The sequence below is a fragment of the Leptodactylus fuscus genome, chromosome 4 (assembly GCF_031893055.1).
Source record: "Leptodactylus fuscus isolate aLepFus1 chromosome 4, aLepFus1.hap2, whole genome shotgun sequence".
Taxonomy (NCBI): domain Eukaryota; kingdom Metazoa; phylum Chordata; class Amphibia; order Anura; family Leptodactylidae; genus Leptodactylus; species Leptodactylus fuscus.
The window spans coordinates 147,998,202-148,026,113 of NC_134268.1; the positions used below are offsets into that span (position 1 = coordinate 147,998,202).

Consider the following 27,912-nt stretch of genomic DNA (forward strand, 5'->3'; position numbering starts at 1 on the left):
TTTCTGCAATGTGTGGATAGGATTCTTTGTGGACTGTAAAAAGCTGCGACCAAACTGCAGCGTTTATACTACAAAGGGCCCGGCCTTAAAGGTTTTCTCTTTATCCTTGTAATGGATGTTATCTGCCCTGTATAGTCACACTCCACAGAGAAACTATCCGATCCCTTGTCTTCACCAAAGTCTGGCTGTGTTTAGAGATGAGACAGCGGTGCGTTGCTGCCCTCTAGTGCTCACTTTCTGTACAGCAGCACAGCCACACGTAGACTTTGTGATACAACGGCCCGGCAGCCAATCACACGCTGCGCACTGCTGCCTGGAGGCGGCCGGGTTATAGAGGAGGGCTGTCTATTTCTTCCTCTGTCCGTACTGCCTGGCCGGGTGGAGTCTACTGACGTAATTCCGTTAGACGTCCCTCCCTATTTGTGCAGCTGTGTCCGGGGCAGAGACCCTCAGCTGACACAAGGAACAGGAGGAGGAGGTGTCTGGGGAGAAGGTGTCAGGAGACAACAACAGCAAGGGAAGCTTCCAGGTAATGTCCCTGTAGTCACCCGACGGCAGACACATCCATAGCTATGCACAGCTCTGTGCCCTAGTGCCAGCAAAGACCAAGCTGTCCTATACAACATGGTGTCACTGAGGTTCTCACCTACTCCCCACATACAGAAGGGAATATACTCAAATTGCAGACAGTGCTGAGAAATGCTGCAAATGGTTAAACTCTATTACTATATCTTCCACTGATCTAATACGTTTTCTGGACCGGCTGCCTAGTGGTTGGCACCGGGCATGTGTGTGCCACTCATTGCTGGTATAACTTGGCAGTATTTGGTAGCGTGCTCTTCAATAGTCCGGTGATATGGCATGTTCTATGCTGGCGAGGCTAGTTCCATACAATAGGCTGGTGGTGCGGTTCTTTTGTATGTATTTTCTAGTACTCATTACTTTCTGCACAGTATAGGTCTGGCTATTGTTGTTATACACACACTTCCATTTACACAGGACAGTACAACCCCATCCCTTGTGCTGCGTACCTTCTTGTGTAAGCGCCCTGTCAATTTATTCATTTGCTAAGCAGAGATTTGCACGGACTAGTTTGATGCTGCTGAGTACCCCGCGCTAAGAGCCAAGTCATGGTGATCTGTTCTTAGCTTGTTGACAACTGGCAGGCATGCCGCACTGACCCTGGTGCTGAGTTTCAGTAATATTATGACACAACAGTTCAGACCTATAAATGAGCTGCTCACAGACTATAGTAATGAGGTGAAATCGGTAGGAAAATGACGTGGACCCCAGTAACAGGCAGGACTGTGGAGTCAAACCAATTTTGTGTGGCGTCAGATAAAGTTGCGGACCCTGGCTTCAGAATAAAATGATTATTTTGTACAATTTTTGATGTTGTGTAATTCATTATATGCGTACTTTGTTCCATTCTTCATAGAAATTCTGTCACTAGCTTTTTTTAAATGAATTAAAGGATCTTTACTGCTTCTGACTGATCGTTGCTGTCGGACTGTGGAAAAATGCACAAGTCGGAATTGGCGGGTTGGCCTGTTGGCCATTGATGGATTTTATTTTTATTTTTTTTTATAGTAACAGCTCTTGCCTCCTATCTTTAAGATGGAACATAACGCTATGATCACTGGGGTGTTGGTAATAAGAGTGCTCAAGTCCTCTATGTAAACCGATCAGTAGTGTTCATCGCTCCATTCACTTCTGTGAGACTGGCAGAGCGTGTACTTATACCTCTGTCAGTGCTGTAGAATTGAATGGACCATGTGCACTATCAATCCATTAACACAGCTGACTCGGGGCCCCCTGCTCATGTGTGTGCTGGTAATGGTATGACCCTCAGCAATAAAACACTTACTCTATGTTCACACTAGCATTCGAGCGAATCCATCTGAGATTCCGCTTAAATCGGCAGAGAGAGAAGCCCTCTGCTGATATCAGTATAAAATTGTCAGAAACCCAACTGATCCATTATAGTCTATAACTGTGTTTTTTAAGTGGACAGGGTTTCCGTTCTTCGTATCCTTAGGGCTCGTTCACACGGGGCAAGAGGTGGCGGATATTGGTGCTGAATCCTCTTCAAAATCCGCCCCCTCACAATAGAGAACTATGCAGACTGCTAGTGTTTTGTTTTGTTTTTTTCCCACCTAGTGGTTTGCTCCCGCTAGCGGGAAAAAGAAGCGAGCTGCCCTTTCTTCAGGTGGATTCTGCAGCTGATTTAACTGCGGCGTCCACCTCGCGGCAGAACCCTCTGGACTAGGCCTACTCCGGAGCAGGAAGCCGCAACTGTCAGAAGTTGTGGCAGGCACATTTTGGTCCTATTCTGATGCGGCTTCCCGTGTCAAAATCATGACCAAAATAGGGGGGCCACACGGTGGCATAGTCGTTAGTACTGCAGGCTTGCAGCACTGGAGTCCTGGTGTTCAAATCCCACCAAGGGCATAAAACCATCTGCAAGGAGTTTGTATGTTCTCCCCGTGTTTGCATGGATTTCCATCCCATATTCAAAAAAAAAACAACATACTGATAGGGAAAAATGTACATTGTGAGCTCTATGTGGGGCTTACAATCTACATATAAAAATCAGGCCCAAAATACGCCATTCCGTGCCCCGTGTGAACGGGGCCCTAGACTGTGGTTGTATACAATAGGGAAGCATGTTGGAACCTCCATTGCATTTTCTGTATGATATATATATATATTTTAGCAATTGGCTTGTCCATACTGTTGAATTTCTCTCGCCATTGCCTTTCCAGATGAAATATTAAATGCTTCCCTTTTTTTTTTTTTTTTTTTATAGGTTTCCAAGCAGTAGGAGCGTTTAAAGGTCTCTTAATGGGCAGTATTACATTGCTCAGGTGCCGCTTCATTGCTCAGCAAGTTCTACAGATTTTCACTTTTGTTGCTATAACTGGAGAAGTATATGAGGAGTTACAGTGATGTGACAAAACAGTGTAATTTTACAATGTCACTAACGTGTTGAAGTACAGGGGTTTTTTCAAAGAGAGGCCTGGAAAGTTTGTTGTACATTGGCATGGATCAAGCCATGATGGATAACCCTGTGACTTTGGTGATTAAAGCCCCCAATCAGAAATATGACGACCAAACCATTAACTGCTTCCTAGACTGGACAGTGGAGAAACTAAAAACTCATCTTTCCAAGGTTTATCCCAGCAAACCGGTAAGTAATGTAGATTTCAGGGGAATAACAATTAATTATAGGGCTCTATAGAAAAACTTGTAATGGTGCCCCACCCCTCCAAGAGCACCTCAAACAGGAAGATCAGACGGTGGAAAACTTCACAAGATCACTTTGGTTTTCTTAATGCACAGAGGGAATACACACAGTAGTGCGGCAGACTAAGGAGATATTATGGAGACAGAGTTGCACAATACAGGGATAATGCACACAAGGATGCTGCAGTACAGGGTTTCTCCATACCCTCATGTCATGGTACAGGGACCGTGCAAACAGTGAAGGAACAGTGTGCATAGCAAAGGAAACCATGGACCTCTATAATAAAACTATAGACTATGACATGCTTCAGTTATCTATGTCTTCCCCCATCACCTTCCATTATTCATAATCTGTGGCACATCCTAAGCATAGTTGTTATATAGCACTTTTTGATCAACCGCTTAAGGCTAAGGCCTCACGGGATGTCCCACAGCAAAAAAAGCACTGCTGGAAAAACGTGTTGGCTACACATCACGGTTCTTCCCACAGCGCTTTAGACAGAAGTTCTCTGTGGACTTTGTTACAATTATACCTATGGGGAAACCGCTGGCGTTTCTGTACGTATAATTGACATGCTGCAATTTTCAAAACTGCACTGGTTTTGGAAATCGCAGCATGTCCGCACAGCAGTTTTGGCCATGGGATTCGCTAGAATCTTATCCACTTTGCCCTGACTGTAAAACGTTGTTGGGCCATATATGTTTAGCAGTGATTTCTCGGTGTCTGTGGGAGCTCCTGGTATCTTCTGCATTTGTTTACTTGATTTAGCTCCATGCTATGTAACTTCCACACTAGCTACCTCTCTCCACACTGCCTCCCTCCTCTCTCTCCCTCCCTGTCTTTCTAGCTATCTCGCACACAACTACTAGCCCTTCCCTACTTGCTCAGCTCAACCCCCTACCCCCATTAAATACTTGCCTTTCTTCCTTCCAGTCTTCCTGTGAGACACCCATCCTTCTTTTCTGACTGCTATAGAACCAGCGCTGCTATCTAGCTGACGATCCTTTACTGCGCAGGTCTCTGATGCTGCTCCCACGCCTGCGCAGTAGAGGGGGATTATTGGCTGCACAGAGCAGCGCTGGGTCTATAGTGTGGGCAGACATCACAGAAGGAGGAAGAGCTATCCCACAGAAAGAAACCTAGAAGGAAGAAGATAGGCAAGTATGATGGAGTAGATGGGGGGGAGAGTAGTACCGATGTTCCGTTTCCAGAAACGGATCATCACCAGATAACCAGCAAATGTCCATGGTGCAGTCACCTTTGATCAATTGTTATTTACAATGTAGGAGGGTGTTTAGATTAGTGTAGGGATTTCCATTTATACTGGACAACCTCTTTAGGGCTAGGTTCATGCGAGCGTTTGAATTACATTAGGGGTTTCCATCCCCAAATCCATTTGGAAAAATGCAGAGAGAAGTTTTGCAAGCAACTCTGCATTTTTCGGGCGGAAAGCGGACAGAAATCCTGCAGACCCCATTATAGTCTATGGGGTAACCGAAGAACAGAAAGCCGTACGCTAGTGTGAACCTAGCAAAAGTGTTACAAAAAAGTGATGCTCACAGTAATGAAAACTGATGACCATCATTTTACATAGAATCAAGGTTAAATAAAAATGCAACAGTTTTACATACTACTCTATTGTCGCAAAAAAAATGACATATCTTGATCCATTTTCATTCACTAATTTAGAGAAACCATAACTTTTTTTTTTTTTTTTTTTTTTTTCAGTTCACAGAACTGTATGATTTATTTTTTTGCAGGACAAATTGTACTTTGCAATGCGACCATTTAAAGAGGACCTTTCACAGATTTGGGCACAGGCAGTTCTACACTCACCGGCCACTTTATTAGGTACACCTGTCCAGCTGCTCGGTAACACTTAATTTCTAATCAGCCAATCACATGGCGGCAACTCAGTGCATTTAGGCATGTAGACATGGTCAAGACAATCTCCTGCAGTTCAAACAGAGTATCAGTATGGGGAAGAAAGGTGATTTGAGTGCCTTTGAACGTGGCATGGTTGTTGGTGCCAGAAGGGCTGGTCTGAGTATTTCAGAAACTGCTGATCTACTGGGATTTTCACGCACAACCATCTCTAGGGTTTACAGAGAATGGTCCGAAAAAGAAAAAACATCCAGTGAGCGGCAGTTCTGTGGGTGGAAATGCGTTGTTGATGCTAGAGGTCAGAGGAGAATGGCCAGACTGGTTCGAGCTGATGAGTCTCGATTTCTGCTGCGACATTCGGATGGTAGGGTCAGAATTTGGCGTCAACAACATGAAAGCATGGATCCATCCTGCCTTGTATCAACTGTTCAGGCTGGTGGTGGTGGTGTCATGGTGTGGGGAATATTTTCTTGGCACTCTTTGGGCCCCTTGGTACCAATTGAGCATCGTTGCAACGCCAAAGCCTACCTGAGTATTGTTGCTGACCATGTCCATCCCTTTATGACCACAATGTACCCAACATCTGATGGCTACTTTCAGCAGGATAATGCAATGCCATGTCATAAAGCTGGAATCGTCTCAGACTGGTTTCTTGAACATGACAATGAGTTCACTGTACTCCAATGGCCTCCACAGTCACCAGATCTCAATCCAATAGAGCATCTTTGGGATGTGGTGGAACGGGAGATTCGCATCATGGATGTGCAGCCGACAAATCTGCGGCAACTGTGTGATGCCATCATGTCAATATGGACCAAAATCTCTGAGGAATGCTTCCAGCACCTTGTTGAATCTATGCCACGAAGAATTGAAGCAGGTCTGAAGGCAAAAGGAGGACCAACCCGTTACTAGCATGGTGTACCTAATAAAGTGGCCGGTGAGTGTATATACTGCTGGAAAGATGACAGTGTGCTGAATTCAGCACACTGTCGACTTTCCTGATCTGTGCCCCAGGTAAAGAGCAATCTGTGCTGGTACCGTAGCTCTTTACAGTCAGAAGTGATAGACCTGACAGTCAGGTATGTTCTTCTGCAAAGCAGCGCCTATTACGCTGTACAGTGTGCTGCTGCTGTGGAGAAGGACGTACCTGACTGACTGTCAGGAACGCCCTTCAGACTGTAAAGAGCTACGGTACCGAGACCGATAGCTCTTTACCCGGGGCAGAGATCGGGAAAGCCGACAGTGAGTTGAATTCTCTTCCTGCAGCCCTTTGCAAAAAAGTTTGCAGAGGTTTTCTCTGTGGACTTTCAGCTTCAGTTATATGCACTGGTCAAGAAATAAAGGGAACATTCAAATAACACATCCTAGATCTGAATGAATGAAATATTCTCATTGAATTCTTTGTTCTGTACAAAGTTGGATGTGATGATGAAAAAAAAAAACACAAAAATAATCAATGGAAATCAAATTTATTAACCAATGGAGGCCTGGACTTGGAGTCACCCCCAGACCTGTGGGATGATTTGAAGCGGGCTGTCCATGCTCGGTGACCATCAAACTTAACTGAACTTGAATTGTTTTGTAAAGAGGAATGGTCCAAAATACCTTCATCCAGGATCTGATTAAAAGCTACAGGAAGCGACTAGAGGCTGTTATCTTTGCAAAAGGAGGATCTACTAAATATTAATGTCACTCTTCTGTTGAGGTGCCCATACTTTTGCACCGGTCAAATTTTGGTTTAATGCATATTGCACATTTTCTGTTAGTACAATAAACCTCATTTCAATCCTGAAATATTACTGTATCCATCAGTTATTAGATATGTCAAACTGAAGTGGCTGTTGCAAACACCAAAATATTTAGAACTAAAAATGATTAAGATTAATAGGGGTGCCCAAACTTTTTCATAGGACTGTAGAATATGGTATGTAAATGGTTTAGTCTATTGAACCCTCAATAGACTCTGCGAGGCATCTGTGAAATCTGATTACCTTTGAGTGTGCAATTGCCCATGAAAAAGTTACTTTTTGACATATGAATTTATTTTTATTTATATAGCACCATTAATTCCATGGTACTTTACATTTGGGGGTTACATACAATGCACAAAATATACAGGTAGATATAATACTAACAATGACTGACTGGCACGGTGGGGTAGAGGGCCCTGCCCGCGAGGGCTTACAATCTATGGGGGGAGATACAGAAGGAGAGGGGGAGACAGTTCAGATGGCAGTGAGGTGATAGTGTTATTGGGGGTTGTAGGCCTTCCTGAGTAGATGAGTCTTCAGGGCCTTCTTGAATCCTGTGATTGGGGGGGGGGGGGGGGGGTGTCGGTCTTATGTGTCGTGGTAAGGAGTTCCAGAGTATGGGGGATGCACGGGAGAAATCTTGGAGACGGTTGTGTGAGGAGTGGATGAGAGCAGAACGGAGTAAGAGGTCGTTGGAGGATCTGAGGTTACGTGTGGGCAGGTAACGGGAGATTAGGTCCGAGATATATGGAGAGGACAGGTTGTGGATCGCTTTGTATGTTAGCATTAGTAGCTTGAACTCAATTTGCTGGGCTATAGGTAGCCAGTGGAGGGACTGGCAGAGGAGAGCAGCCGATGAAGATTGGGGGGTGAGGTGGATTAAGCGAGCAGCGTAGTTTAAGGTGGACTGGAGGGGGGCGAGGGTGTTTGCTGGGAGTCCATGGAGAAGGGTGTTGCAGTAGTCTAGGCAGGAGATTGAGGGCCTGGATGAGCATCTTGGTAGTTTCCTGGGTGAGGAAGGGGCATATTTGGTGGATGTTCTTGAGCTGGAGGCGACAGGAGGTGTTGAGGGTTTGAATATGTGGCTTGAAGGATAGGTCGGAGTCCAGGGTAACCCCAAGAAATCAGGCCTGTGGGACAGGGTTAAGTGGGGTTCCATTAACTTTGATAGATGCGTCAGGTGGAGGAGCCATACAGGGTGGGCTGAATATGATAAACTCTGTTTTCTCCATGTTGAGTTTGAGGAAGCGGGAGGTGAGGCAGGAGGCTACGGCCGCTAAACAATCTGGAACTCTGGCCAGCAGGGAGGTAATGTCTGGTCCAGAGATGTAGATTTGGGTGTCATCGGCATAGCAGTGGTACTGAAAGCCATGAGATTCTATGAGTTGGCCCAGGCCAAGGGTGTAAATGGAGAACAGGAGGGGTCCTAGGACGGATCCCTGGGGGACACCTACAGAGAGAGGGCGAGGTGAGGAGGTGGTGTGCGAGTGGGAGACGCTGAATGTGCGGTCGGTGAAGTATGAGGAGATCCAGGAATGGGCCAGGTCTAAGATACCAAGGGATGAGAGAATTTCTAACAGGAGGGAGTGGTCAACTGTGTCAAAGGCAGAGGAGAGGTCGAGGAGGACAGAGTAATGGCGCTTGGCTTTGGCGGTTAGCAGGTCATTAGTGACTTTTTTGTTAGGGTAGTTTCAGTGGAGTGACTGGGTCTGAAGCCTGACTTAAGTCTGTCAAAGAGCAGGTTGGACGAAAGATAGAAGAGTTCGGAGTGGACATGTTGCTCTAGAAGTTTTGAGGCGTACGGGAGCAGTGAGATGGGACGATAGTTGGCAGGAGAGGACGGGTCGAGGGACGGTTTAAGTATAGGAGTGACAGTGGCATGTTTGAAGGCTGAGGGGAATTAGCCATTGGTTAGGGATAGGTTGAAGAGATGAGTTAGGGGCCGGAGTAATGACTTTAGTGAGTTTGGGGATGAGATGTGACTGGATCGGGTCAAGCGTGCAGGAGGTGAGGTGGGATTTGGAGATTAGGGAGGAGAGTTTTTAATCACTGATGGAGGAGAAACAGGTCAGGGATGGTGAGTAGTTGGGTAGAGGGGTTGTCGGGGGAGTAGGGCGAGACTGTCTCTAATGGTGTCAATTTTAGTTTTAAAGTAAGAGGCAAAGTTGTCAGCTGAGATAAGTGATGTCGGGGGGGGGGGGGGGCGGGAGGACGGAGGAGGGAGTTGAAGGTGGAGAATAGCTGTTTGGGGTTGCGAGAGAGTGCAGATATGAGTGTGGTGAAGTAGACCTGCTTTGCGGAGGTGAGTGCGTATTTAAATGTGAGGACTGCCTCTTTGTAACTGAGGAAGTCTTCCTGGGAGTGGCTTTTCTTCCAGAAGCGTTCTGCAACCCGCGAGGCACGTCTCAGTTTTTTAGTCAGGTCAGTGTGCCAGGGTTGTCTATTGATTGGTAGCCTGAGTTGTTTGGCCCTAGAGCCGATGCAGCTACTTTGGTAGATTTGCCTGTGATAGGTTATATGTAATAGCACCCTTTATAAACCTATTACAATTATTTGCACTAATTCATGTGCCGTTTTTGCTGCACAAAGGAAAATGACTAATATTGATCAAGTACAAAACGTACATGGTTTCTAAAACGCATGTGTTAATGTGAGTAAAACGTAGAGGTGTCACACCTGCACCCTACTAGCACTTGAATGACTGGGAACTCAAAGGCTAGCATTGATCAAACGCTCATCCCCCTCCCTGATATGGGTTGTACATTTAGGATCACCTTTACTCAAATGAATGTATGTAATATTATTAATAATATAGCAGGCTTTAACAAGTAAGTCATTTTTATAAAGTCCACTGAGCTCTGTACAAATTAGATTTCCTACAAAAGCAGTCAGCAGAATGCAGGTAGCATTTACCGCATGCTATGGTCTGTGGAGGAACACTTCTCCAGGGATGACCGTGCTACTCTAGATTATGGGGATGTCACTCCTTAAGAAGAGACCACCTTTTCAGGTGTGTGGAGACTTGTACAGCCATAGTTGCTCCACTGCAAGGGAACATGGGAAGAATATGCAAATCTGTCTCCCAAGATGTAAACAGGGAGACAGTGCCTCTGTTATGCTGCCATCTATGGGAAGCACCCTGAACATCATGCCCGACTTTCCCAGAAGTCTTTAGTGCCGTTCGTAGCTGAGAAACTGATTTGGTTATAACCCTGCATTATGCAGTAAAGACTTCTGGGAAATTCGGGCATGATGTTCAGGGTGCTTCCCATAGAGGGCAGCATAACAGAGGCACTGTCTCCCTGTTTACATCTTGGGAGACAGATTTGCATATTCTTCCCACGTGCTACTCTAGTGACTTATTCACAGAATACAGATGTCCATTCCAGCTTGTATCCTGCTGGTCACAGCTTCAGAGCAGTGGTAGGGAGTAACATGCAGCTAGTTACTGCTTTACAGCCTAAGGGCATAACACATTTGTATTTCTGTATACTTTCAGCAATATAGTTGTGAATCGTGAAATTACAAATACTCATACCATGTGTTATTTGTTGACAGAATCTGCCCTGCTTGCTGTACAATACGACATGCCGTCTGAACTTATTATTTTTTCTTTTAGCTAACCAAGGATCAGAGACTGGTATATTCTGGCAAACTCCTCCTTGATCACTTGCGTTTGAAAGATGTTCTCAGGAAAGTAAGTATACAGAATATTGCTGTAACTTCTTGGTTTTTCTTGAGTAGTTTGCTTACAAGTTACACATAAGTCAGAACGTTGAAAACATGGCAGCTAGAATATTGTTGTCATAGTCTCGCACCAATTAATGGCAAATCCATTCAGTCTGTATTCAAAAATTGAAAGCTAGTGGGGTCTCCATAAATCTACTTAGGTTGTGTGGTGTTTTTTTTTTTTTTTTTTTTTTTTTTTTTTTTATATATTATAAATAACCCTTTCTCTGCCGAGGACATCAGCCCTATGTCCTCCCAGGGTGGCACTTCAGTAGCGGAGGACGTAGCTAATACATCCTCCCTACTAATGCCGATATGTCTGGACTGCCTGCACATATCTTGATGCTTTAAAATTCATTTTAAAGATGAGGACTTCTTGATAGAATTTATAGCTTTGGAGCAATTCACTATTGAAAACGCTATTTGGCATTGAGATCCAACTGCAGATCTCAATTCCCGACTGCATTTCAACAGTGAATCGCTCCAAAACTTTAATCATCAAGTGTTTGGTAATATTTTAAAGATGGTATTCTCCTCTTTAAAATGAATTTTAAAGCATCAAGATATCTTAATTCAGCCCAGAGATATAGGGCTTTAAAGTGTCCCCCCCCCCCACCTGTCTCGGAAGCATTAATAAACTGTAGCAGAAGGGGAGGGGGGAGAAGCAGCGTGCACAGTGATAATGAATGATCATTATCTGTGCATAACCTGTATGTGACACCAGGAGGGGGGTGGCAGGGACTCTTCTGTCCCTATAACTCTTCTCCTGTCAATCAGAGCACATATTATACTTTCTCTCTCTGATTGTCACATACAGGTATAATGTAATTTACCCCTGAGCTTTACTAGTGGGGTATTCTTATGTAATACCCTCTAAACATAACCAGAGAGTTTATTGGTGCTGTGACCCAGGCATTTACCATTGTCCAGGTCGCAGCGCCAAAAAAAAAGTTGCACCAAACACTTACACAACGTATACACAAAGACGTGAATAAAGTTTATATTTCACCCAATCCCTGTCCTGTCCATACTTGAGCTTTCTAGAGTAAAATACGTCTCTAGCGATATCCGTTACACGCTAAAATAATAGTAATAACGATTATCACTAGAGATGAATGTATAGCTTGCTAAAAATTTTATAGGGGGATGGAAAATAATATTTTTATGTAAAGACCTATTTAATTTGCATGCACAAAATGGGTTGGTGCATTTCTGCGACTTTTGGCATTTCTTTAACACCCGCCCCTGTAAATGTATACATGTGTAGTATGTATGAACTCCTCACATCTTGCAGTTTTTTGGAAAGTACATTTTGTTTGCAGAAAAGGATTGCTTGAGCCGCACTTTAGTGACAAATTAGAATTTTTGTGCAATTTTTGCTTTCAATCTCTGTTTGCTGCAAAGTTGCATGACGGTGGTTGTATATATGAAACATTAAGTTGTGTTTTTATATACGGTATGCTGTGTAATCTGGAAAAAGTTAGATTTCTGTATCACAGTCACAGTTTGGTAGGTGCAGGATAGATTTTTAACATATTAGTGAATAACAGCAAAATCCTGCTTGTCTTCTGTATTAGTGTTTTTGGGAGTCTGAGCTCTTGTAATTGATGTTTGCGGCTCATATAGTATATATGCACATTGTATACACCATAAGCTATTATGTTAAATGTATTTTGTGTATGAATCTGAGATTGAACATGAGTTTTAGGTACAAATATGTATTTTAGTGCATTTTTTCAAAAAATTGTTTGTAGCAAAGTTGCATGAAGGTGGATGTGGCTATCGATGACCCATTAAGACATTTGTAAACTTCAGGTTGTCTGCGTTAAAAAAAATATATAGGGTTTAGGGGTTCACTTAATTTTCATGGTGTGTAATCCCTACATTTTATAGGATGATATTTTTGTAACATTTCCAGCTTCAAAGCAGATTTTTGTTCCTTCCGGTTCTGGTGATTTTCTGAAGGCTCGTGCATGCGGGTGTAGGCCATAGTGATATGAATTAACTCTGCACATGTTGAACTCTTATTTTTAAGAGGTTTGGTGCATATAATTTCTTGTTTGTTTTCCGCTTTTAGCAACTAATATATATTTACTTTTGCATTTTTTATAAAACATTCACTTTAAATCAAAATTGCATGAAGGTGCCTGTTTGTATACAGTACTAGGTGACATTCTGACAATGCTGCAGGTATCTCATTTAAGAAAATATATAGGTATAGGGGGGTTGGATGATTTTTTAATGTTGCAATTTAGGTTTGATTTGTCCGTCTCAAAACTGTGAAAATTGCTATGGCTACTGGAGGTGCAAAATTTCCATAGACCCTTGGCAGTGAAAGGGTTAAACTTTGTTAACCTGTACAAAAGATATGGCCCCTGGAATGTTACATGTAAATGCCCTCCTGGTAGATGGAAACTCTTTTCTCCAAAATAATAAAAGGTTATCCCCCACTTGTAGATTAAGAGCTACTTTGAATGGGTGGACAGATTTAAGGAAAAAATGACAAATTTCTTCGCACAGTAACAGTCGAAAAACATCTGACATTTAGCATTTTGTACTAGGTGACAGATCCTCTTTAAAGCCCATACGTGCCATACGTGCCATACGTGCATGTGTTTTGTCTCATGCATAGTGCAGGAAGTAAGGGCATTGGTCAATACTGTTCTACCTTCCAGCACACTAGTCTCTTATCTACAATATTGTATCTGTGAATAATGTATGTTACAAGAGGTTCCATCAAAAGCAGGAGAGTAAAAAAAAAAAAAAAAAGGCTCTCTGTGTGGCATAAACGCCATATCCATTGATGGCATTATGCTAGAAACGTAGTGCACCATATGAGTGCAAGACAGTAGAGCTGTAGTAGTTTTGAAGCTTGCATCATAAATTTAGTATGCTGTAAGTTCCCCGAAGCCACATCCAAGTTGGAAAATGCAGCTGACTTTGCTTGTCTGCACAAATTTGTTAGTGTGAAATGGCCCAAGAAGGGTTTGACAGGTGGGTGTCTTAAAGTGCACCTCAAATTACAAATCAACTTTTAATGAATAAATATTGCCAATGAATAAAATAAAGTTTGTAATATATCTTAATAAAGAAACATATTTCCTGGGTCATTCCATATCAAGTGATCCAAATAGGAATATTTTTTTTACCTGACGTCTTTCGATTTTTTTTTTTTTTTTATGAAGTACAACTTAAGTTAATTACAAATAAAAAGTTTTGAATTTTTTACTTCATCAGTTAATTTTTTATAGACTTCTAAAGTTTTGAAAAAGTATGAATTTTGGCCTGGTATGGCTTTACATTTTTTAACATATCTTGGGCTAGAATTAAGATAAATGGGTGGGAGAGGCATCATGTTTCTCAGAGCGGTACCGGCTTTCATTTGATATGTCACAAGACGATGTTTCTTTATATTTTGTTTTGGAGAAATCAAATTAAAAATTTTGATGCGCAATTGTGAAAAAAAACGTATGTTTTAAAATTGTGTAAAAATGCATTTGTGTTACTTGTGTTCTTGGTTATATTTGTACAGGTTTTCAACTTGGGACTAAATTGGGATCAATTTTTTTTTTTTTTTTTTTTTTTAAAGCCTTGAATCATCTGATTTTATGTTTGTGTGAGTTTCTTCCTTTTTTCTTTTCAAATTACAACTTGCTGAATTCAACATTTATATGCAACAATAAAAAAAAACCCCATAAAAAACAAATACTGTAAGTGCCAGAACAAATACATCTTTATCATGTTAGCTTGTTCAGCATTTTCAACCTGAATGCATTGAACAAACAAAGAAAAAAGCTGCTCATATCCTCAAGTGCGATTTTCTAAATAGTCTCATCCTAATTATGTTAACGAGTACAAGAACCAATATTTGTAACACCTATTTCTACATGTAACAATTGTTTTTTATTACATCACTAAACATGTAATTTATTAAGAAAAATAGTCCAGTAGATAAATCCTCATTCTATAAAATATGAACTAATCAAACAATTAATAGGACATTTTTAAACTACTGGCCTTTTATCATCAATTTGTCCTTTCTAGTGAGTGAAATGTAATCTTGTCCATAAGCGCTTACTAGCAATGGCCATTTCCTTTTGTGTCAGAGTATGTACGGCCTGTCATGGTGTTAGGCTCCACCTGAGTTAATATCTGATTTTTGTTGACTTGTAAAATGTCTGGTTATATGAGCACATAACAACATGACTTCTGTATTAATTACTGTACTCTACCTTTAATAATAAGGGACATGCATCAAACATGAAGATTGGAACCTCCCTTCTTGTGGTTATCTGAGGTGAACTACAATAAGTGTCCTACCAGAAACACACCTCTGAGAGAGCTGGTCCCACTCTAGTGTCATATTACAGGACCTGTATACTGCTAGTCTGACACTAGTTAACATTAAGATTTTGTGAGGTGGATCATTCTCTGTACATATCTCACATATAGACCCCACACTTTTAGACCACAGGCTGAACAGATCTGAATTCAAGATTTTCGGAATGACACTGTAATAGTTATAGTTTAAAATATTATCCCATCGCGATCCCAACTTGAATTTTGGTACAGATGTGGCTAAGGGCATAGCAGGCCCATGTGCATTTTTTTGAATTTTTTAAATAAAACGTTTTTTTCAGAAATGCGTTTTAAAATTTTGCGTTCACATGGGTAAAATATTAACAAAGATACTCTTGAGACATATTTGGTGAAAGCCTGTATAGTTCTGAGTAGAATGGCGTTTATTTTGTTTCTCTATCTTTTTTCTAGCCTAAGTTATGAGGAGAAATGTAAAGGCAGGCAACACAGAAATTCGCACTTTTTCTGAACTTTGAAAATCAATTAAAAATCCAGAAAAATTTCTAGAATGTTTTTTTATTCACATTTTGCATTCTCTGACACACGATTACCAAATAACAAAATCTCAAAAGAATTAAAAAATATAGAGGGAAAAATCATTGGTTCACTTGACATGGAATGACCCTCCTCCATTTATCAGGGTGTTATTTTTTCACACAAAAATCTATTGAGAGGAGGAGGCTGCTGGAAAAGAAATGCAGATAGCTTCTTCACTTTCTTTTTTTTTTTTTTTTTTGTAGATTGTGAGCTCCATATAGGGCTCACAATGTACATTTGTATGTGAGGTGTCTACAGAGACAGACTATACAATGGATCAACCTAGTAAGTGAAGAAGGGAACCTATTTCTATAATAAGATATATTATAAAATGTGTTCTATATGTATATTATAACTTATATTCACTTGTACTATGTTGCTTGATGATTAGAGATATGCTTTAAAGGGATCCTATCATTAGAATCCCTTTTTTTTTTTTTTTTTCTAACTAGCACGTAGGAAAAGCCTTAAGAAAGGCTATTCTTCTCTTACCTTTTAGATGTCTTCTCCAGGCCACTGTTCGGTAGATATTCAGTTTTCCGTCTTTATGCAAATTGGTTCCCTCGCAGCACTGGGGGAGGGCCCCAGCGCTCAAACAGTACTGGGGATGTCCCCAATGCTGCAAGAGAACACTCAAGCGCTGCCTCCATCTTCTTCAGGAATCGACCTCTATGCGTCGTCTTCCGGCCTTGCTTTCAGTCTTCTATGCATGCGCAATCAGCTCTGCCAGCAGGCCTCACATAAGAGTTTGCGTAAGCGGCCACAAAAAAATGGCCGCGCGCAGGTGCAGTCGTCTCTGCAAGCTTAGAAGATTGAAAGCCAGGCCAGAAGGCAACACATAGAGGCCGGTTCCTGAAGAAGATGGAAGCGGCGCTTGAGTGTTCTCTTGCAGCATTGGGGACGCCCCCAGTGCTGCAAGGGAACTCATTTGCATATCGTCGGAAAACTGAATATCTACTGAACGGCGGGGTGAAGACATCTAAAGGTAAGAGAAGAATAGTCTTTCTTAAGGCTATTCCTACGTGTTGGTGAGAAAAAAAGGGATTCTAATGATAGGATCCCTATAAGTATTTTTGAATGAAATGTAAGATTGCCTTGTTAAAGGGAGTCTGTCAACAGGAAATTGGTTATTAACCTAAAGATAGTACCTTGTAGAGGTGATTCTACAGTTACCAAATATGCAGTTTTATTCATATACAAAATGAGGAAGAGTGCGATGTAAGGGAATCTATAGGGTAAATAGGCCTTGTTGAATATAGCAGGGTGAGGGACGATTTTGAAACGTCTATTCACACAGCTCTTTTTGTGTCCAATAGTAAGTTTGCATGGTTAGTAAACATGGTCTGTCAAATAGACATGTTAATAGACTTCTTGACATTATTGTGTAGACAGTGTGATGGACGTTGCAAAAACTCCCGTGACGTGGCTTCTTTTTTTTTTTTTTTTTTTTTTTTTTTTTCCCTGATGTGTGAGTAAGACCTAATACTTTTGGAATATCCCAAACTACTTATTCATATAATGTCAGTAACTTGAAGTGGTCTAAGATGTCTGGCATGCATAGTTATACAGATTTGGGGTGTAATCACGTGTTAAGATTTTTTTTGATAGTAGTTTTTTTTTTTTTTTTTTTTAGGCCAAAATAAGGGTTGATTGAAAAAAAAAAAAAAAAAATCTGGCTCATCAGTTTTCTCCTTTTGTACTCTGTTTGGTCTTTGAAAACTGCGTAACCCCCCCCCCCCCCCAGAACATGTGACCACACCCTTACACTGTTGGTATTTCTTTTTCAGCAAGATGAATATCACATGGTTCATTTAGTATGTGCCTCCAGGACCCCACCAAATTCCCCTAAACCAAGCACCAGCAGAGAGAGCACTGCAGCTGAAAACACCAGCAGTAGATCGGTAAGATGTTGGATAGGTTTGAAAGTCTGATGTTCCTACTGGTCCTGCACTATAATGGAGTAATTCTGATGATTGTGAAGTGTCCCTCAAAAGGGCCACTGCTAATAGTAAATTGCTGTACTAATATGCACCATGTTTTATATTTTGCATGGTTTTAATCTTTTTTTTTTTTTTTCACTTTCCGATCTTTGCTCTGGTTAGTATTAACTATCCATTTCTATACTAATGGTTAGATAGAAGTGTGTCCTGCTCCTAGGCTTCTAGAAGGTTGAAGGGTTGGGGCTGGTTTTCAGTTAGTCTTTAGCCATAGTTGAGGACTGTAGTTTGTTGGAAAGCACCTTCAGCTTTTTACGCAAGTTAGTGGTTGGTAGTCCACAACAGACAGTCCCGTGTCATTTGACCCCTTTTGCTTGCAGAAAAGCCTTCTTATAACTGCTTTTAAGTCAACAACTGCATTGCAGTATCACTGAGGAATCCTTGGTGTTCATGGCCAAATGGGTCCTGCGTATCCCCAATACTGCCTGTAAAGAGTGGACCAAGTTCCAGAGGTTGTTCCAGGTTACCTTGGTGGAAGGGATTAGGGCACTAGAGGAGGGGTGCGAAGGGCAAAATCGGTCGCAGTGTGAAGACAGCCCAGCAGAAGGAGGACTCCGGAGCACCAGGCACAGGTGAGTGTGTTTTTGTTTTTGTCCCCCCCCCCCCCTTCCTTACCCCCTACCTCTCCTACCCTAGTTATAATATAAAAGGTTTACCTGGACAACCTCTTCCACTGTGTTGATGCAACAAAGCCAACAATAGGAAGGCCTGAAATATTACAGGAGAGAAGGAGTCTGTGGATGGAAACTCCCAAGTGAAGACGTTTTGTGACCGGGGACTTAAAACCATGGCTTGATTCAACTGTTGGATTTAAAAGGTGTCTGGATGACTTGTAAAAAAATATTACAAGCTCCAGCTACTAGTTTAATAGTCCATGATCTTACAAAGTTATTCGGGTCAGTTCACACGTGAACTGCCCGCACGGGTTTTGACATGGAGAGAGACGCGGTGAGCCGCGTCTCTCTCTTGTCAAAACCCGCCTGCCGCGACCATCGCGGTCGCGGCTTTCCCCTCCGCTGTCAGCTGAAATGAATGAGCTGACATAGGAGGGAGCTGCTGGGGGCGGAAGCCGCGCGGCTTCCGCCTGAAGAAAGGGCATGTCCTTTCTTTTCTCCGCTAGCGGCAGCATGCCGCTAGCGGAAAAAAAAGCCCGGTGATCTACATAGACCACCATTGTAAAAGGGCGAATTTTCAAGCGAAATCCACTGTCAAAATCCGCCCCTTTGTTCACGTGTGAACTAGTCCTTCGAGGTTTTTTCCCCACTATGAAAATTGGCTATTCATCTGTTGAAGATGAATTCTGTCCTTTTTGTGAACTTTTTTTTTTGTCCAAATTACTATATGTTAATCTAGGAATAAATAAATCTTTTAGGTGTCTTTTGTTTTCTTTTTTTTAATTTCAGAATTCAGAACACTCAGGATCATCTCTTTCGGTACCTACAAGCCGGGATATACCGTCCACACCATCAAACTCTAGAAATGAGGAAAACTTGAGACATCGCCATAATCCTCATACATATACAGATACCATTCAAAACCACTCTTTTCCATACAGCAGACAACCGTAAGTCTGATATTATGATATGCTTGTGTTTTGTATTTATTTTTTTACTATGTGTGTAGTTGATTTTATTTGTATTTTTACTTAAGATTATTGTTTTCCTTAGATCTGTAGGGAATCTCCCTCCACAAGCAGCACCAGCTGGATTTCCTGCTTATTCAGTCTTCACTCCTTTACAGATGATGTATTGGCAACAGATATATGCACGACAGTACTACATGCAGTAGTAAGTTCATGTCTTGTTGTTTTATTTGTTATATTAGCTTGCATAATAAGGTCATAGTTGTATGTAAAGGAGTTCCATTAAACTGTAAGATTGAATTTGCATTTATAATTGCGAAGTCCTGTATGCAAGACTTTTTTCTTAGAGGACCTTTCATGTCCTTGGGCACATGCGGTATTGTATACCGCTAGTGCGCTGAATTCAGCAGCTTTCCTGTTATGTGCTCCTGCTGAAGAGCTATCGGAGTCGTAACTCTTCAGTGTCAGAAGGGCGTTTCTGACAGTCTGTGAGGAATGCCCCTTCTAAGAGTTAGTTCACACTGGGCACGGGATGGCGTATTTTGTTCCTGATTTTTGATGCGGGAAGCCGCATCAAAATTGGGACCAAATTGTGCCTGTCGCAGCTTCCCGCTCTGCAGTAGGCCCAAATGAATGGGTCTAGACTGGCGGACGCCACGACTGAATCAGGCGCAGAATCCACCTGAAGAAAAGGCAGCTCGCTTCTTTTTTCCGTAAGTCGGAACATACTGCTCACGAAAAAAAGAAAGCTAGCGGTCTGCATATACCTCTATTGTAAGGGGGCGGGTTCTGACATGGGTTCAGCGCCAAAATCTGCCCCCTCTTGCCCCGTGTGAACAAGCCCTGACAGTAGACGCTGAGTGTTGAGGAAGGGCCTCCCCTCCTCCTTGTTCATAGACTAGTACTGAAGGTGGTGGGGGCTTCCTCGCCACTCAGCATCTACTGTCAGAAAGGGCTTTCCTCACAGACTGTCAGAAACGCCCTTCTGGCACTGAAGAGTTACGGTTACGGCTCTGATAGCTCTTCAGTAGGAGAACAGAACGAGAAAGCTGATAGTGAGCGAAATTCAGCGACTTTCTAGCGGTATACAATACTGCATGCCCAAGGACATGAAAGTTCCTCTTTAAGTATGAAAAGTCCAATAAACGTGATGGAAGAAAGTTTCCATCATATTTTTTTAGACTGGAATGAATTCATTCGGAGGGGCCCACATCTGCATCTGATGTTTCAGCACAACTAAATTCTGTAGCTTTTGTGCTGTGATGGATGACAGCAATGGTCTTTACTATCAGAAACGTGAATGTAGCCTAACTAAGCTGTCATTTTATATTGGGAATTTAATAGGATATGAAATGTTCTGCAAGTTGGTAATGCATTTAGTTACCCTACTTTTCTTCCTTGCATAATATTGTAGACAAATTGGCATACTAAGCGCTGCTTTATTTGAATGCCTCCTGCTGTTGTGTAGTTAGTACACCATGTACTTAGAAATAGTGTCACTTTGCTAGACAGCTGGCTGTGTATGACGAGGGAGTCACATTCTCATCCTATACAGTTTATAGACTACCCTGGCTGTGTGTACAGGGAACATCTGCTCAGCCTCAGGGAAGGGGGTGGGGGGAGTTTACATTTGCAGGCATCCCACGCTTTGTAAAGGTTGACTATATTTGAGATTTAATTCAGTCTTACTAGTTTTCTTAGCTGCTGCATCTTAGACCGTATACTTCCAAAAACAAAAAAATACATATGTCCATAAAGTTCAAAAAAAGGGGATGAGAAAAAGGCATGGTTGAATGGAGGCATCTACTCAGCTTTGATATTCTTCCCTTAGATTTGCTTCTAGGTTGGCAGGGGGAGATATGTCGCTATTAACCATTTGCATCTGAAGGGTTAAACTGCTATGACTAGTGTTATCTTTAATCCCAGCTCTGTATATCAGCCGTGTTTTGTACACTGTCGTGGGTTATTTGGGTTAATTGCTATAATCATTTACTTTTTAAGTGTGGTTTTGTTTTATTTATATTCTTTTTATGACATAACCCACGTTTTCTCTCCTTTGATCAAGCAGCCAAGCTGCTGCCTCCAGCCAAGGTACAACTGGTAATACAGTAGCACAGCCAGCAGCCACCCCTACCATAAACTCTGACCGACCTCCACCAAATCCTCCAAGAGCAGCTCCAAATATTGCACCTGAGGCAAATCAGAATGTTCAAATGAATGCCCAAGGAGGCCCTGTAATGAATGAAGAAGATATTAACCGTGATTGGCTTGACTGGATGTACACCGTATCCAGAGCAGCTATACTCCTCAGTATCGTCTACTTCTATTCTTCCTTTAGTCGCTTTGTCATGGTTATGGGAGCTATGATACTTGTGTACATGTAAGTATAGACCCATCTCCCTATATATAATGTTTGTCTTCCTAAATAAATATTTATTTAGTAGAGGGATTATCTGGCAGGATAAATTGTTAAAGGGAGTCTGTCAGCAGCTGAATATGTTGTTTGTTATTATTAATTATAGCATTTATCCCTGATTTCATCCGCATGTCGTTGTTGGAGACGATCCGCCTGTGCCCGCGCCCCCACCACTGCCCGCCCCCAAACTCCTTTCCTGTGGGTGCGCTCTGGCATGGCCCCGGGCCACCCAAAGCTCTGTTGCGCACCCACCTCCTCCCGTGCGCCCCTTCCCCCGTGGCCCTGGGCGCCCCCCCCCCCCCCAAACTCCTCTCCCGGACACCCCCTTTTTGCACGCTCCCTTGGCCCCCCTCAAGCGCTTCTCCAGCTCCCCAGGGTACTGGCCAAGCTGGCACACCCCATCCACTTGTCATGCCCCACAGACCCAGGCCGCGTGTCTGCGTTGCTTGGGAGCTTGGAGTATGCGCCATTTTCTCAGGAGCGCAGACGGTCTACACCCGATTGGCCTCGCACAGCCAGGCGGCATGGCAGCGTTGCTCCAGAGCTGCGAGCAGCCGCCTTTTTCTCCCTGGCTCGCACATTGTCCATCGGCCCCCCCACAGAATGCCACAACCCTATCGGCTCCCGGCTGAAGGGCCTGAGATGACGTCCTCTCAGGTCCTGCAGCGTAGCCGGAGTATACGTTCGCCGCTAGCGCTCGGGATTGTGGGGCATTTTGCGGCATATGAAGTAGCCTATGTTTCCTTCCCGGTGGCCATCTAGATATGTGTCAAATCTGTTCATCCGTTTGGCCGTGATTGAGGAACAAACATTCAAACACACATACATCCAAACTCACATTTATAATATTAGTAGGATAGGATAGGATTATGCAAATTAGCTGAAAAGGGCTTTAGGGGTGTTTTTATTCCCCATGCTGAGCTTACTAACTGACCCTAAATGCAGACAAAGTGAAACATGTCAATCAAGAAGGGGGGGGGGGGCGTACGTATGTAGGGGCAAATATCTAAAAGTGTGGCGCCCAAGCAGGAGAAGAAATTCCTCTAAAGCCCTTTTTAACTAAGAATAAAATGCTGATTTTCATCAAACTGGAGCTGCAAGAAAGATTTTCTTCTTTGTGTAGTTAATGTGTATGCTGCCATGTAGTGATTTAAATAGTGTTGTATCACATTAAAAAGTTATTTAAAAAGTTATTTTCTATGTGCCGTGTGAAATTTACACCCTCGTATTTCAGGCACCAGGCTGGCTGGTTTCCATTCAGACAGGATGATGGTCAACCACAGGCTAGAGAAGAAGCAGGAGATGTCAATCATGATCGAGAAAACAATAATGATCTTATGGAGATGGTATGTAGCTGCTTTTCTTTTGGGGGTTAATATTCAAAGCGGATAGAGGAATAAACTTGCCCAATTGGACGTATTAAAACTAAATCTTTATTTCGATTAAATGATGTACGAGTTTTTACTCCACCCAAAATACACCAAAGTGATAACACAAAAACAAAGGATAATGGGACGTCCTATATCTACGTAAATTACGTAGTACAATAGCTATACACTGTAGTCTTTTCCTGCTCATTGATGTGTGTGTTTTAATTTTACACAGCATCAATCATGGCTAAACTGTAGCCTTGCTAGCTTGCCTCCATAACTGTGGGCTATCTAGTTCTGGATGCCACGATTTATAATTAATGTGGCCCAGATTTAAAGGCTCTTTTTAGTGACCAGACTGTTTTGATACTATCTGACCCTGTTGGGAGGCAGATTACAGAAGGCTATAGTTAGTGGCATGGTTTATGCGCAATAATTTACGTAGATATGACATCCCATTATCCTTTGTTTTTGGGTTATCACTTGGGTGTATTTTGGGTGGAATTTTTAACTACTACATCTTTTAATCAAAATAATAAAGATTTAGTTTTAATACGTCCAATTGGGTAAGTTTAATACTATATTCCCTTATTTATCATATTCTGGCACGCGATACCAATTTTTGAGATTTACCTTTTAATATTCAAAGCAAAGAAATGTGATTTTTTTTTTTTTTTTTTTTTTTTTTTTTTTTTTTTTTTGTGGTGGTCTCTGCATGAGTGGGGCTGTATTACATTGGTTTGCTCCAATTGTCGAGGTTGCAGATAATTATAGTCCTAGCATTTTAACCCCTTAGATACTGCAGTCCATAATGACCATAGCAGCTAAGGTGTTTGATGAAAGAGGGCCAATTGTGCTCGCTTTTGCAATTGTGGACCACTGATAAGTTACCATGGCTGCCTGGGGCCCTGTGAAAGGCTCCTATGCCTGATATGGATGAAAGTCTATTAGACATGAGACTGCCAATATACAATACTGACCATTTTATTCCAAAGTTTAGAACTGATCAAATAATTTCAGATTCTAGTTGCCTAGTGGAAAAAGTGAACAAACATAAATAGTAATTTTAAATCATTATCTAATATATTGTTAACCTACAAAGATCCACCAGAAAAATATATTTAAAAGAAAATGGGTATATCCCACAAATATACATAGCCAAGCTATATGAATATACGGAAGAAATCATACACAAAACAGAACTGAAAAATATATAAATATTTTATTAACAAACTTTAAGCACTAAAAACTAATGATAAAATCACATTCATGATAGAGGTCCCATCCAATACCCGGCACAAAATTAGAGATATAGATATCATAATCGCAGCATGACAATATATAACTCACAGAATGTAATGCTATTCAAATATTTACTATAGCGCCATACTTATAAATAACAGTAAATAGCCTCACAAAGAAATGGCGCAGTTGACAAAAGGTTCCCAATGTACATGTGTGTGTGTGTGTGCATCAAACCACTACACATATAGCATAATAACATATTATTAGAGTATACCACAATACAGTTTATTAGGTATGATTCCACACTATTGTGTCATTGCACAGACAAGTAGACTGGAGAAGGTAAAAATAGACTCCAAATTGTGAAAATGGAGTCTCCAATATACACACATGCGTGTATGCAGAAAACCACTACACATAACATTGCATGATAGCATACTATTAGAGTATATAATAGTCACAAAATTAAATAGTGCAAAGTATAAGATGTATATCAAATGTTTACAAGTAAAGTTTTGTTAAGTATGATGCCACACATGTAAAGAGACTTTACACACTATTGTGTCACTGCACAAACAAAATAAAGACTGGAGTGGATGGTAACAATCGGACTCCAAATTATGGCGCAAATAGCAAGTCTCCAAATCCTACTTATGTGCCTGTGAATATACACAGAACACAAAGATACAATAACCGTTACCATGCAATGAAAACAAAATACAATACCAAGGAATGGATGGGAACTCCACCATGAGCCCCTACACGTGTTTCGCCCCTGACTTTAATTATATGTACTGCAGAACAGTACTTATATAAATACTTTTTCCTATAAAAAAAACAAAACTACAGTTTTGTCAGCTAAAAAATAATGAGACAAAAAAAAAACCTTTGTCATGAAGGTCCAAAAAGAACTGGTGCTTGAAGGATATTCCCATCTTGGCACACTGGACTTATGGAACTAGCCAATCAGTGTTGCTCTACTATTCCTTTGTAATTTCCATAAAGGCAAACTGGAGCTTCAGTGTCTCTGTAGCTGCAAGTTACAGAAACTATGTACATTAATGTACTATGCAGTTTCCGTAGCTCCATTTCACCTCTAAGCGTTAGTTCACACGTGAGTTTTTCGGACTGGAATTTGACGTGGAGGCCGCCTCAGTTTGCAGTCCAAAAAGCGACTGTGACTGGATGCTGGTGCAGTACATCGGCATTCAGTCACAGCATTCCACTCTGAATTGGGCCCAAATGAGTGGACCTAGTCTGGAGGGAGGTGTTGCGAGGCAGAGTCCTGAATCAGCTGTGGAATCCACCTGAAGAAAGGGTTTTTCCGCAAGCAGGAACAAACCACTCTTGGAAAAAGGAAATGACCGTCTCCCAATTCCGCATCAAAATCCGTCCCAAGAAACCCGTGTGAACTAGCCCTAAGGGAGTAAAGTTGTGTGTTTTGTTTTTTAAAAGGCTTGTTTTCCAGCAGCCATTTCCTTTACATCACAGACAATAAATATAAAACTGCTATTAATTACAACACTGACTCCGTATTGCATCCACAACTAACACTAGATGGTGTCGCAGCTTATCTGCTCTGTTTCTGCACAGAGCATGTCTGTCAGTGAGTCAGCTTCAGTCTTATGATGTCTGTAGCTTAGAGATTGTTGCAATACGTGTCACTAAATGCTGTGCAGTGGAAAGCTCAGACAAGGTGGCAACCCCCAAAATATTGTACAGAAAATGGAATTAGAAAGAAAATTAGGTTAGAACAAAAGTGATATGTTTCTGGTTTTAATAAATAAAAAAAAAAATGGTGATGCGCTTAGGAAGTATAGGAGTATTTGTATAGGCTTCCAATGACTTGTGAGAAGAATACTCTTAAGGGCTCGTTCACACCAGCGCCTGGTCTCTGTTCTGCAGGCTTCCATTTCCTGTCTGAAACTGGGCAGGAGACGGAAACCTGCAGTCACTTTTCAAACCCATTCATTTGAATGGGTTTGAAAAGTGTGTGGCCGTGAGCGCTGGTGAGCGTTTTATGGTCGCCGCCGCAAAACTGTTTTTTTTTTTAACCGGACATGCAGGACTTTGTGTCTGGTTTTTAAAAAAACAGTTTCGCCACGGAGAGCATAAAACACTCACTGGCACTCACGGCCGGACCCGGTCTGACAGGTTTCCGTCTTCTGCATGCAGAAGACGGAAACCTCAGAATGGAGATCGAACACTGGTGTGAACCCAGCGTAAGCCTTATGGTGAGACATTAATTTTTGAAAGCCGACTTTTTGCATTTATAAGTGATTCCATTAATCTAAAATATGTCCTAACTTTTTTTGGTTTTTCAAACTAAAGGAGCGTCGTATGGATGAAGGTATTCAAGAGGATGGAGCAGAAGAGAGAGGGGATGAAGTCCCAGCAGTTGCACCCCCTGGACTTTTGGCATCAGCTTGGTCATTCATAACTACATTCTTCACATCCCTCATACCTGAGGGCCCACCACAAGTTGTTAACTAAATCTTCTACTAACTGCCATCTAGACGTAAACGCAGGAAAGGGGAAAATGAACAATAGTGCGTCTCAAAAACTACTTCTGTTTTTCTTTCATCCTAAACATCTGTGTCCCTGAACCATTATGAATCGCCATTCTTGGTATTTTAAGCACAATCATCTTTTCCTTTTTTTTTTTTTTTTCTTTTTTTCTTAAGGAAAATAATCATGTCTTCCATTCTTTCATTTAATTAGTGGAATTATTTATAACGGCTATTATGAGTAGCTAAGATGATCAATTTGAAAGTTTTGAGTGATGGTGCATGCAACAATATGACACAACCTTGCAAGTGCAGATTTACTTGTTTATTTTAGGCTTTTAATGCCTTCACTAATTTTTGATCACTTCCAATATAATTTCAGGGCACACTTGATCAGGCTTCAGTTTGCACAGACCAGTAATTTTACATATGTTGTATAATTAAGCGTATTGACATTTACAGAGGTTGTACCAACCCGGCAACCATAGGTCATGTGCCCCATTGGAGCGCATGGCCTTCATAGAGACATTTAAACTGTTTGGGCCTCTCCTCTTTTATGACTAGCGGAGAGCATTGTGGAGGACTTCACATGACCCATGTGTAACATGTTTGCACCGTTTTTGCATGCCTGCCCACGGTTACAGCATCTGGCCAATGAAAATGAGTTTGTCAGGTGGTTTGCATTGAGAAACAGGGGGACAACCCCTTTTAAAGTGACAGTAGCTCATGGGCTAGGCAAATAAAAGTATAATGTGAACTGCCATTACAACTTGGTGTTAATTTCTACTAAATGTAATGTTTCCTCCACTTTACATTTGGCTTGTTAGTTTTTTTGTTTTCTCTTTTCATATGCTTAATTTTTATTAATAATTTTCTACCAAATATGTATACAGCCATGTTTTAACAACTGCTGTTGTTGAGTGCATTTAGACAGTATAATCCCCCATTTATTATCATTGCCTCTCAGAAGGTAGAAAATGACATTTTAAGTTTCATGAGTCGTTTGACATTTAAATCAGTTTCATAAAAATTCATCTTATTCCAGCAGATACTGTATGTACATTTAATGTTATATTATCATGTCCCCTGTGGATTTCCAGACATGTAAAATAGGCCGTCGCTACTTTTTATTTGGTATACTGTACTGCTCGAGAACAATATAAATCAGATTATAATGCAATATTTTGACTGTTTTATAGTTAACAAAGAATATGTAATAGCATCTTGAAATTCAGTATTACTTTTTTCTACAATTATCAGTTTCATAAACTCTAATTGTATGAACAAA

General features: G+C 41.6%; 1 protein-coding gene across 3 annotated transcripts; it reads left to right on the forward strand.

Moving 5' to 3' along the window:
- The first annotated feature begins 120 nt into the window (after window positions 1-120).
- HERPUD2 (HERPUD family member 2) lies at window positions 121-27,912 on the forward strand. Of its 3 annotated transcripts, none has more exons than XM_075271203.1 (9): window positions 121-529; window positions 2,810-3,190; window positions 10,502-10,579; window positions 17,295-17,408; window positions 18,908-19,068; window positions 19,172-19,291; window positions 21,152-21,466; window positions 22,737-22,848; window positions 26,449-27,912. In XM_075271203.1, exons 2-9 carry the CDS (start codon window positions 3,044-3,046, stop codon window positions 26,608-26,610), a joined length of 1,209 nt encoding a protein of 402 aa, XP_075127304.1. In that variant the 5' UTR covers window positions 121-529; window positions 2,810-3,043; the 3' UTR covers window positions 26,611-27,912. The 3 variants fall into 3 exon arrangements, with proteins under 3 accessions (XP_075127304.1, XP_075127306.1, XP_075127305.1); XM_075271204.1 differs by having other exon boundaries at window positions 124-529; window positions 21,155-21,466; XM_075271205.1 differs by lacking the exon at window positions 2,810-3,190 and having other exon boundaries at window positions 123-529.

Excerpts from the sequence above, each read along its gene's own strand:
- HERPUD2 (XM_075271203.1), top strand. The coding sequence starts at position 3,044 with ATGGATCAAGCCATGATGGATAACCCTGTGACTTTGGTGATTAAAGCC. Across the intron at positions 10,580-17,294 it reads TGAAAGATGTTCTCAGGAAA|CAAGATGAATATCACATGGT; the intron begins GTAAGTATACAG and ends TTTCTTTTTCAG. Across the intron at positions 19,069-19,171 it reads TTTCCATACAGCAGACAACC|ATCTGTAGGGAATCTCCCTC; the intron begins GTAAGTCTGATA and ends TGTTTTCCTTAG.